Below are 12,917 nucleotides of genomic sequence, written 5' to 3'. Positions count from 1 at the left end.
AATTCAAAACGCTTAAAAAACATACTAAATGGTGTTTTTCTGAAAATCTAAAAATGCACAAAGTCTCCTGTGAGGGTTAAGTTTAGGTGTAGGGTTGGTGTAGGGCAATAGCACACACAGTTTGTTCAGTATAAAAACCATTACGCCTATGGAGAGTCCCCATAAACCACAAAAACCAACATGTGTGTGTGAGCGTGTGTGTGTGTGTGTGTGTGTTTGTGTATATATATAAATGTGTTCAATGTCTTAGGACAACTTTGATATATATATTATATAATATATATATATATATATATATAATTATTATAGATAGATAGATAGATAGATAGATAGATAGATAGATAGATAGATAGATAGATAGATAGATAGATAGATAGATAGATTCAATATTCAATATAAGTTCAGTACATATTTTTCACTACATGTTGAATAATATTTTAATTCCATGTTTTTGTTATTTTATAATTTCATTTCACATTTTTATAATATATTTTACAATATCTTAATGCCATATTATTTAATAATAGCAATAATGAAAATAATAATAATATTTTAAACACATGTTGTTTGTTTCAGAGCATCATTGCAGGGGCTTTATGACTAAGTTTGGACTGGAAAGTGTCAAATGTCAAACATAAGCTAGTTCAAGTCCTTGTTTCAGGTAATTGTGATGCATCTGGCAGTTTCTTGTAGGCGCACATAAAGCAGAAATTAAAGACACATTAAAACAAATGATTCTCCAGCTGAATGCTCTCATTCTGTAACGAGAACTAAATGACTAGACGAGCTCAGAGGGAGAGAAATTATTCATATAAAGATGACTCAGGTTTAAAATGAAGATGCATTATCCTCGGGGGACACATGGCTCAAGTTTTGAAACAAAAGATGAACTCCCTGATGTTTGCAACACAAACAGTGTTTCATTTGACAGAGACTCTAAACTGCGTTGAAGGCGAAACCGATCGCACACTCATCTGAGCACATCCTTGCACCTGCACTTCTTTTAAATAGACCTCAAGTAGACGAGTGTTTCTTAGACAACCTACAGAAACCGGCAGAAAAGCTATTCTGAAGGCAGCAGGAAGGTCTGGGCATGACAGTGCAGTGGGAGCAGTGAAGCTGAACCTCAGAGACAGATGGTGTCTCACTGCAGGAAGAGCTCAGGCCATATCCACACCTGTTGACTCCAAATGACAGCAAACACCTCGTTTTGAATAAACACTGCAGTCATTATTGCCTTGGTTTCATTGTGTGTCAGTCAAACAGAGACGCATGCGGTGGAAGACTTATGATTTCATTTGATGTTAAACGTATTTATTGTTGATTATATTTTGCAATAAACTTATATATATATATATATATAGACACACACATATATTATTATTAATATATATATATATATATATAGACACACACACACACACACACACACACACACACACACACACATATATATACACGTACATACTACCGTTCAAAAACATTTGGATCAGTAAAAGAAAAATAAATCATTTTTTATTCATCAAGGGTGCATTAAATTGCAAACAAAATTAAATTGCAAAATTTATTTTTAAATAAATGCTGTTCTTTTGAACTTTTTATTGATCTGTGAATCCTGAAAAATAGTTTCACGGTTTCCCACAAACATGTTCGGCAACACAACTGTTTTCAACATTAATAATAATCAGAAATGTTCCTCAGCAGTAAATCAGTATATTATTATGATTTCTGAAGATCATGTGACTCTGAAGACTGAAGTAATGATGCTGAAAATACAGATTTCATCACAGGAATACATTACATTTTTACAATAGATTCACATAGAAAACAGCGATTTGAATTTATAATAATATTTAGCAATTTGATCAAATATAGTAAATAATACTATCATAAACTGAAAACAATTAGCACACACATTTGCATTACATTCAGGTTATACCAAGTGTACTGAGCTTCATTTGAGCATTATGCACACACACAAATCAAACTGAGCATTGTTCACATATTAAGTCTTTATTTGTTTGGTAAATGAATGTAATGCATTTCATTTTTTTGTCAATAACAACACTGAAAAAGGTTGGCGGATACTTGATCACGTTTCTCAACAATTGTCAATAATTACAGGTCATGAACATGATGCATAATCCATATACAAGCCAAAGGATACAAAGCCTGAACACAGGTCCACAGTCCTTCACTTTTAAAATATAAAACAAAACCCAAACTGGACAACAGAGGGAGACATTTGCAACAATTTGATTGAAAACAAAATAAAAAAAAGCGGAGGGGAGCTTGCTTTTAAAATCTTTACATGTCAAGATTCTCTTATGTGTCATGATTACAGTTAGTCAGTTGTGCTGAAGGGTAAATTTGACTCAGATTTCTCAGCAATATACACGGCGGATTCTTTTAAATGAACATTTCCCAGTGAAAGTCATTACCTGCCACTTTTAATCACAAATGCATACATATATTAACTTCATAATATTAATTATCACTTAGTTGCACCTCACAAATGAAATATTATTACAGTTTGGTCATTTGTAATATTTTGTATTTTGGTTGAAGTTTTAAATCAACTCTTATGTTAAATGCATACCACTTAATCTTAGTGTTAATTTCAACATTTACTAATATGTTTTTAAATTAAAAGTTGTGTTAGCATTAGTTAATGCACTGTGAACTAACACAAACACAAATAACTGTTTATATTAATGCATTAACCCATAAATAAATAACTAGATAATGCATTAACTCATGTTAACAAATGAGGCCTTCTCTACTTAAAGAAATAAGCATTAAAATGAGTTTGCACCTTTGTACAATTTAATTAAAATGCAATTGCATTCTCCACAAATGACCTGCCAATAACAGTGTTTGAGGAATCATTTAATTAGTCCTGAGGATTATTCTGCTTGGGCGGGTTGTAATAAATTGGATCTTTACAATAAATAACTGGGCAAAAATTGAGCTGTGGCAGCTTAGCAACGAGGGGAATGACAGGCACATCTCAGCACAGCCAGACATTGAGCTATGCTACATCCTTATGATGACCCTCACACACGCTGTAAGAGAAAAGCAGCACACAATACACAGCCTTCATTCAAGCAACTATTGAAGAAGGTGAGGAATGAGTCATTCTTCCAGACTTAACTGAATGGTTCATCCACACAAAATGAAAATATCCTCACCCTCAGGCCATCTGAGATGTAGATGAGTTTGTTTCTTCATCAGATTTGGAGAAATGTGTCTCTGCATCAGTGTCTCAGCAATGGAAGTGAATGGGTGCCGTCAGAATGAGTGTCCAAACAGCTGATAAAAACATCACAATAATCCACACCACGAAAAAAGCTGTTTGTAAGTAACAAATCCATCATTAAAATGTTCTAACTTCAAACCAGTGCCTGTGGCTAAAACGTGGTCTGGTCTGAATCAAGAGAGAAATCTGCACAGATCAAGTCTTAAACAGCTCTAAACAAATATGTGGCTGATTTGATGTGAGAGACAACAGGAGATGGACTTTTTCACCGGAGGAAGCCTTATTATGGATTATGGACTTTTAGTTCAAAACGTCTTGATGGATTTGTTTCAGCTTTTGTCTTCTCCAGATGTTAACTGATGGACTGGAGTAGTGTGGATTATCTTTATCAGCTGTTTGGACTCATTCTGACGGCACCCATTGCTGAGACACTGATGCAGTGACACATTTCTGCAAATCTGATGAAGAAACAAACATCTACATCTTTGAAATATTCATTTTTGGGTGAACTATTTTTTTAATAACAGACATTTGGTATAATAAATGAAGGACATGTTTGAAATTTGTTATTAATATAAAGGTAATGCTATATTGTACCCACACCATCAGACAAGGGACTCTAGGCAACCTGACATAAGATACAACACTAAAACATGACACACAAACCCTATTCTGCCTGAGGCACATTGAACTGAACTCAAAGTACTTGACGAATACTGCGATAACCACTTTGCTGTCATCAATACTGCAGGTTTCAAAATATGTTTGTTTCCATGCTAGAAAAAACTGTTTACACTTCTAAACGTGAACTCATTCACTTTACAACACTTGCAGCATAACAGATCTGATTCTGACCCTTGGAAATCAGACAGACTAAAGTAAACAAGTTCAGTTTTAGCCCTTCGCAAATGTTAAAATGATCTAAGCCCCTCGAACGGGCAAGAGCTGAATACATTCTGTTAATGCCAGCTCAATATATACACATTATACAGCTCTGTGAGCGATAGCGGTTTTCAATTAGCATCTTATTTACAAGCATATAATAGTAGATGAATGGATTGTACATTCAGGTGGAGGGGTTATTGTTAAAGCTCTGTGAATGAATGCACATGGACTCTCATTCTGTGTCTTTGAGTGATTATTTAAGGCACTTGCAGCATCGTTTTATCAGCCTTGCTAGAATAAATAATTGTTTTTACAGTCCTCCAAGCAATGCAAATGTAAAGCACGACTGCTGATGCTATTCATTGTCACTACAGAACAGTCCATCTGCAGTGATGCTTCCGCATTATTGTGACGGGATGCATTCGTCACAATGATGGATCCTGTGTTACATAACGAGGTATATTTTTGACAAGAAGAACTGCACAATTATGCACTTGTTTGAATACTTTTCTCAGAACAACGAGTGAACGAGTTCTCCAGGTCAGATAACGATTAAGCTCTAAACTAAAGATTAGACTACAGCTCTGTTTCAAAACCTAGTGTGCATTTAAAGCCATAACTCCTGATTCCTATAGAATTCCAACCTGATCTCATAATTCGTACATATTTTACAAGGTGGCTAATTCGTACGAACTCACTCGTCATTCGTACGACCTTTCTTGCTAAATCGTATTTATTTTACGAGTTGCACAATTCGTATGAATTCTTACGAGTGACCTACACCTAACCCCGCCCCTAAACTTACCCGTCACTGGGGTGTAGACAAATCGTACGAATTAGCCACCCCATAAAATACGTACGAATTGGTCGTGAGATAGCGTTGTGAATTCGGATTAGTATGTTACAACAATCCTCTAATAAGCATAAAAACACATAACACACAAAATATGGATAAAGTAGTCCATTTTAATTTAAATGTTTTTCACTGTGCATTTTAGGATTGCCTCTTTCATGAAGGATACTGTATAAATACTGCCTTAGAAATCTGGCCAAGAAGGAGGTATCTTAAACGGTGCTGCCTACACTTTTTGGAGCAGCCTGAAAATGTTGTTTAGATAGGAAGCTTACTAAGTTTTGTAACAGAGCCCATCTTTTCCTACCCCTCTCCATTGAACATTATGTACATTTCCTCTACCAAAATAAAACTCTTCTGGGAACCAGAGGCGAGGGATATTACGAGGGAAGATTTTTACATGTAAACAAGATATTCTAAGTATAACAACAAATAAATATGCCACAGAAATCTACATCTTTGTTTAGATTTCTATTCAGCGATGTGGCCTTGTCGAGGATCACTCACTCATCTTGTATTCATCATCACAAAAAGCCTTGAATAATAAGAAGCCTCTAACAAGCTGGGCCTTGTGTTTCCACAAACAGAATGAAATCATGTTTATCTAATGAGGGCCATGACTTATCTTCGAACTTTAAAGACAATTTTGGCACTGAAGTGAACATACACTCATAATAAACAAAACAGCTTTAGAATTTCTTCAGACAGTAACACCAAACAAAGCAACTAGAGTTATTTACAGTAAATGACATTCATTTGCTCATCGCTTAAATACATCGGTCAGATCGAGCTCACCCAAAAGGACACACACAGATGTCCTAAAAATGTGTTTTGGGTTGCGTTTAGGTATTTATTGTTGTTCTTAAATACTACATCTCTCCCAGCGCAGGTAATCTGAGAATTTCAATGGACCAATTTCATGTAACATCTAATCTCAGACTTTTATCTTCTTCTCAGATGCTGGTCTGAAGGTCTCCGTTGAGCAGCGTGGCGTTCTGCGTTTCCGTCATGACGTCGTTGACCATTCGAGTCCTGTCCTGTCGACTGTCGCTGCGCTCGATCTCATCCAAGCCGCCGACTCTTTTAAGACACAGAACGTTTTGGAAGCTCTTCTTGAAGTTGTCCGACAAGAAGGCGTAGAGGATGGGGTTGGCGCAGCTGTTGGCATAACCCAGCACCACAACGAAGTCAAAGGTGCTCTTCAGCACAGTTGTGGTGGGAACGGTTCCGGTCACAGACGTCACGTTGAATACATAGAAAGGTAACCAGCATAAGACGAACACCACTACTACGATAGACACCATACGGGTGACTTTCCGCTCAGAACGCTTTCGTTTGGTGGAGCCGACTCGCATGCCGGAGGATTTCACCTTTATTACGATCAGCAGATAGCACATGCAGATGATTATCAGTGGTAAGAAAAACCCCAAGAAGAAGGTGTAGAAGATGAAAGCGGTGTAGTAGGTGTTCTGTGGCTCTGGCCACAACATGGTACAAGTCCGGGCCTCGTTCCTTTTGATGTTCACGCCGCTGTAGATCATAATCGGCAGGTTAACCAGTAAAGAAACGCCCCACATGGCCAGACTGATGGTTTTGGCCATGCGCGGCTTTCGCCATTTGGTGGATTTGATCGGATGCACCACGGCCAAGTATCGATCGAAGCTCATGACCGTCAGAAAGAAGATGCTGGTGAACTGGTTCATGGAGTCCACGGTTAGGACGATGCGGCAAATCGCGGATCCAAATGGCCAGTGGAGCAGCGAGAGCTGAATGGCAATGAAAGGCAAGCTCAACATGCACAGGACATCCGCCACGGCCAGGTTCAGAATGTAGATGTTCGTGACGGTCTTCATCTTGGCGTAGCGCAGGATGACGTAAATGACCAGGGCGTTCCCACAGAGCCCCACCGCGCAGACGACGAAATACACAAACGTGATGACTGCTGAGCTGGTTTGGTTGAAGCCAGGGTGGGTGCTATTGTGAGGGTAAATCTCCAGACCAAAGTCAGACTCGTTCCCCGGGAAGAAACTATCATTGAGCAGGCGGTCAGGGAAGGACATGTTGGAACTGGGCATAAATGTCCATTTTGTGTCCATTTTGGCAGTGTTTTGTGGTGTTTATTCACCGGGAAAAGGATAATGAAGATAGAGTCTGCAATTTAATGAGAAACCTGTGTGCATTGATAAAAACAAGGAAATATGAGTTAACAACCAAGCTTGTCATTTTGAAAATGTCACATCTACACCTGCCTTTTTTGTCTTGGTTGAAGTAAAACCTAATCAATCAATCAACCTAACCATGTGAGTGTCAATTTTTATGCATAATATTTTTAGACTTGTTTTGGGTGTATTAATGGTGGACTGTAGCCATGATTTCCACATTAGAATAAACTGAATTCAGACTCAATGTTAATATGACAATTCAATGCACACCACAAAATTTTAGAAATTGGCATTTTAAATGTTATGTAACGTATACTCTATGAGTGTTTTCACTTGGTCAGTTCATGCATTTGAGACAAATACAAGTGTAAATGGTTGCTAACCTGCCCCTAATGGGTTTACGTCAACATACAAAAGTTTGGGAATCCCTCAACCCACATGTAAGTGAGCAATCATGGATAAGATACATACAATCACAAATCTCAACCAATATTGCTATATGGAGCATGCAACAGAAAATGTGAATTCTGATATGTTTGCATATTACAAGAGAACAGTAGACTGGGTTTATATCTGTTCTACTGAAGCACGTACAAATAAAAGCAATATACAAAATAAAAAATTGACATTTATAAGTGAAAATGGAATGTGTTTTACTCAAAGTGATTAAATGTAAACAGCCCTTTTATCAAAACTGATTATGAATCCAAAGTCATGCGTTTTACTTGCCCTGCAATTTTAAGGTCACGCGCTGCTGGATTCTCAATTCTGCTTACAAATCTGATCCGCAACTATGGATAAACAAGGACTTTACCTTGTCTGTCTGGATTCTACAGCTCATTGACTTTTGCCCTAGCAAATATAGGTTTAATTGATCTTTACTGAGCAAACAGCACAACTATTTGATCTGGAAGAGATCATCTTACAAAGGATGCAGAATTAATTTAGCTGTCCAACGCTCAGATGAATGAATGAATATAAAAGTGAAGCACTGCAGTGTTGTTCTGCTGTTTATATGACAGAGATCATCTTCATCACAGCATCTTAAACTGACATCAAACCCTAGAGTTTCCTACACTCTCCATCGCTTCAATCTATTTAATTAAGCAATTAAAAAAGATAGCCTACCAATTAAACAGTCTTTCTCTTTAGGCTACTAAATATACCCTGTGTTTTACAGCCAGTACACGACATAAATTGTATTAAATAATGGATTATTATAGAAAACAGGACACAAAATGAGTTATACATGAACTAAAACTGCCTGACTAAGTTAACCCATAACTGTTTTTACCTAAAAACGGCTATTAATAATTAGCATAATTATAGCGTATGCTTTTTTATTTTCAAATGAAAAAGTTAAATATATGCTCACGACAGCATGCCATGTGAATTAATCTTTACCTGTAGTTTTGGGGCATCTTTGGAGATCCATTCCTGTAATATGAGCTTCACATGCTTCCAGGGATCACTATAAACTGCGCTCGAGCGCGATATCCAACAACAATAAACGACGCTCGGACCTGACGCCTCCTGATGAGCGCGCACGCGTCCGCTCGTGCGTCAGTTCTCCTCAGATAACAAACGACCGTTATTTCTGCAGGACATCAACTAAAACATTTGTTTTAACACAAAACATTTAAAACACTTCAACTTCAAACGAGATTTCGGGGCAGCGGTCGAATTCCTTTGGTGTTTTCAGTCAGAGATGAAAGATGTCAGTGAGATCCTCGTGCACGCGCTTCCCGCGCACCTTCATATATCTCCCGCGCGCGCGCGACGTGCATTAATATAAATGACGTGCAGGACTATATTCAGTTATTATTGCTGTGTAAGGATACGGAAATATGGCAGGGGTCCAAATAATTATTATATAAATCCCCGAATGCTTAAAATTAGATTTGGTTAAAATAAATGCACGTGGGACTAGATTCAGAAACTTTGAGAATTCGTGTATCTTCCCTACATTCTTTGAGAAAAAAAGAGGATGATGTCTTATATATATATATATAACAGTCACTGTTATGCTTCATAAACACTCAAAGGCGTCCTACCAGTGGCCCTCCTTCACAAAACATGGTAGAATTAAAAATATTTCAATACAAGTATTTCAGTGAAATTTTATGTCGGCCCTATATTCAATATTTCAAGCCTTTAACCCACGGGGAGTAAACAAACAAACAAACTCGGACTAAACACCCCTTTATGCATCCCACAGAAGTCCTGCTGCAGTCTGGTTTGAGGGGAAGGAGCAGTGCTGCTACTCTTTTTATGACCTCTCTTTTTTTTTTTTTATAAAGTGAAAGTTTGAAGGCCTTATAAACAGTGACATTTAAGACTTGCATTTAATTCATTTTTACTTAACTTCTGCTACTTCACGGAGTAAGGATAATCATGAAATTAATAATAGCCACAACAGAGATGCAAATTTTGCAATTAAAAATTCAAATTTTAAAAATTAAATAGACTGCGGCTATTAACATCTTGTCAGAACCTCTAGTAAATTACAAGCTATTTGTTTAGTTGTCTATTCAGAATTGTAGGAGAATATTATCTCTATTTGAAAAAAAAAGTGATCAATTTATCCAGAATTGTGCATATTCCTGTGTAACTGTTAAAAAGCAGGCGTGGGCACAATCATCAATCATATTTAATGGGACCACATTACTGTCTTTACTGGTGTTGTTAGGGAATATTTGCATTTATTCGCAGACGATTTGATTAGCAACTCGTGTGGTGGACTGATGATTTTAGCTAATGCGAGACACTACACCACTGAGACTGACAAGACCATGCATCAACAGATTCGTAGCTCATTGACAAATATTTGCTCTTGTAAGATGTTCTCCCTTTACACAGAGAACTGTACTGATCGCCAGATCGAAAGTGAAAGTGAAAGTCATTCAAAAGGATTTCAGTTCCGCGCATAGCATCGATAGCGGCTCCCTGATGCGCGAAAATACAGTGTTAGTACTTATATGGGTGTGTGGGCGGTAAGAAAACGAAAAAGAAAAAATATATGAACCTCAATTGAATATCACAACAATTTTGTGATTGGCTGTTATGTGTGGGGCCAGGGTGGGCCAGAAAAAGAACAGCACTTTTAGAGTTCATCCCACTCATTGATGTGAGCATAAGTATTGGGACAGTTGAACATAAGGCAGATATTAAAGATTAAAAGCTATTATTTAGTTGCAGATTCCTTGCACACAATCACAGCAGTGAGTGTGTGACCCATAGACATCACCAGACTCTTGGTCTCATCCTTTGAAATACTTTTCCCAGCCTTTAATGAAGCCAATCCCAATTGTTGCTTGTTTTGGGGAGTTTCTGCCTTTACTCTCCTCTCCAGCTGCTGAAATTCATGTTCAATCGGATTTAAATCTGGAGATTGACTTGGGCAATCTAAGACTTTCCATTTCTTTGCTCTTATAAATTGCTTGACTGAACTGCAGGGTGTTTTGGGTCATTGTTCTGATGCAATATGAAGCACTTCCCAATGAATCTGGTGGCATTTTCTTGAATATTGGTTGGCAAGATGGTTTTGTACCCTTCTAAAGTCATTCTGCTACTGTCATCATACATTAAGTCATCAGTAAAGTTGAGAGGGCCTGTTCCAGAGACAGCCATGCATGCCCATGCCATGACACCACCTCCACCATGCTTTACAGATGAGGCTGTATGCTTGGGATCATTGCATTTCCCTTTTTTCCTCCACATTTTTGCTTGACTGATTAAACAGACAAACAGACTATAGCACATGAGCTGTTCGCATTCATGTGAGAGGTGTGTTTCTTAAAGGTACAGTGGCAAAACAAACAAACAACAACACAAGTTGTTCCAAAAGTGTCTCAGTTCTGACAGTTTGACACACACACACACACACACACACACACACACACACACACACACACACACACACACGCACACTCTCTATCATAAGTTATTATAGCCTTATAAATGTATGATAGACCCCACAATCTTTTTTTTTGACTCTTGCAGGCAGTAGGCCTATGTAAAATGGTTTCAAGTCAAGTAATTTGTAATAGAAATTCAGACTGCATGAATACTGAGGTTAGTTACAGTATCTTCTGCTTTAACAGAACTGAAATTGGTCATCCTAACAGTAGAGAATGGTGAACACACCAGTGGGCCTTCACCTCTGACAGCACTTAGTTAACGAGAGCAGAAACTGACAATATATGGGGTTAAAGGTCAATGGCAGATAAGCCATGAAAAGCCTTGATGAAAGGTAAACTGTGGCAATGACAATAAACAGACGCAGCTTGCATAAAGGGTAAAATACGTCAAAATGATAAACGATTAAACTGAAATGTGTATGGAAACACATGGAAGTATCCTGTATATTTGATAAGTGTTTGAAATAGCGAGCCATTTATTTTCAAACTTTGGGTATCAAAGTGTTATGAAGCTCTAAATAAATGGATATTTGCATTGCTCTCTGAAATACTGTTTTAAATTAAATTCAGGTTTCAAGAAAAGGGCAACAGTGAGAGGAAATCCATTGTGTTCAAGCTGACAAAGTAGCAATGGGGAAATCTGATAGGGTTGTTAGGACGGTGTGTGGTTCAGAGAGAGAGGATTATGCATTAGTAATGAGAAAGCAATTTCTGTGTTTCTTTAACTTTGGCCACTTTTATGTCCCAGTTGCTGATTTTTATTAAAACAGATTTCAACTTTTTTTTTTTTTTTTGTGTATTTGAAACGTTTTACCATACCTTCGTCATTTATTGTTTATACTTTTCAAATTCCATTTATGTATTTGAATGTTTTAAGCTTATCCCGGACAAACATTTATCAATCTGAAATGTGTAAATGTAAATTTTGTTGAATTGTTTAAATGATGCAAAAATATTAGAATATTGGTAGCTTTTATTTAGGATACATAAAATGCTACAATTTGGCATTTTATTCCCAAAAATGTTTAAAATGCTATTTGTTGGTGATGAATGCTTTCAATGTTACGGTGCCACCTACAGGTCAGAACAGGTAGCCTAGTTGGCTATAAATACAGCTCACCTATAACGAGGACTTAAAAGGGGCAGAGGTGAACTGAATTAAAGTGTAAAGGCTGTTCAGACAGAATGCATTTATGTGATTCGCACTGAAGTAAAATTATAAAAAGCGTTTTTTACTTTTTACTTCGCCAGCCATTTGAAACATCGCGAAAACAAGTCATCGCGGCTGTTTACATAGAAAAACAGTTTGAAAGCAGTGCAGCCGGGTCTATCATGACTTTATTCACTGATAAACTAAACCTAATGAGACATTATTTGTTCAGAGAAACATGTTTAATCTTCAAATAACGGGCTTTAGACACTAGGCTGATTGGAAAACCGCATCGCAACGCCACTGGATCAACACCGTCAAGTAAAACGAGTAAGCGTTCATTCAACATTTCCATTGGTTACACTTTATTTTGAGTCCAGTTTAGACATTCTACTATAACTTTGTAACTACATGTCAACTATTTTTCATTTATTTGCAACTACATGTCTAGCTCTCAGAGTAGACGGTTAGATAGGTTTAGGGTTAGTAGAAGTTGACTTATACATATATTTCTCATAGTCAGTATGTTGTATGTTGTGGACCCATCAAAATAAAGTGTTAGAAGATATTAAGCAGACAGTCTACTAATACTATAATGACTGCTAGTTGACATGTAGTTGCAAAGTTACTTACTGTTAGTAGAATGTCTAAAGTGGACTATCAAAATAAATTGTTAACTTTCCATTAT

At 37.2% G+C, this 12,917-nt stretch overlaps 1 protein-coding gene across 1 annotated transcript; it reads right to left on the bottom strand.

Annotated features, from left to right (window-relative positions):
• Positions 1-1,999: 1,999 nt before the first annotated feature.
• On the bottom strand, positions 2,000-8,692 carry LOC306852652 (somatostatin receptor type 2-like). The gene is made up of 2 exons (XM_079389655.1): positions 8,564-8,692; positions 2,000-7,167 (listed from the first exon to the last, which is right to left on the bottom strand). The coding sequence occupies exon 2, from the start codon at positions 7,091-7,093 to the stop codon at positions 5,951-5,953; it is 1,143 nt and encodes a 380-aa protein (XP_079245781.1). The 5' UTR covers positions 7,094-7,167; positions 8,564-8,692; the 3' UTR covers positions 2,000-5,950.
• Positions 8,693-12,917: the final 4,225 nt, after the last annotated feature.

The sequence above is a fragment of the Barbus barbus genome (assembly GCF_936440315.1).
Source record: "Barbus barbus genome assembly, chromosome: 32".
Taxonomy (NCBI): domain Eukaryota; kingdom Metazoa; phylum Chordata; class Actinopteri; order Cypriniformes; family Cyprinidae; genus Barbus; species Barbus barbus.
Note: the sequence above shows the minus strand (reverse complement) of the source record. Positions and strands in the feature narration are given on the sequence as shown.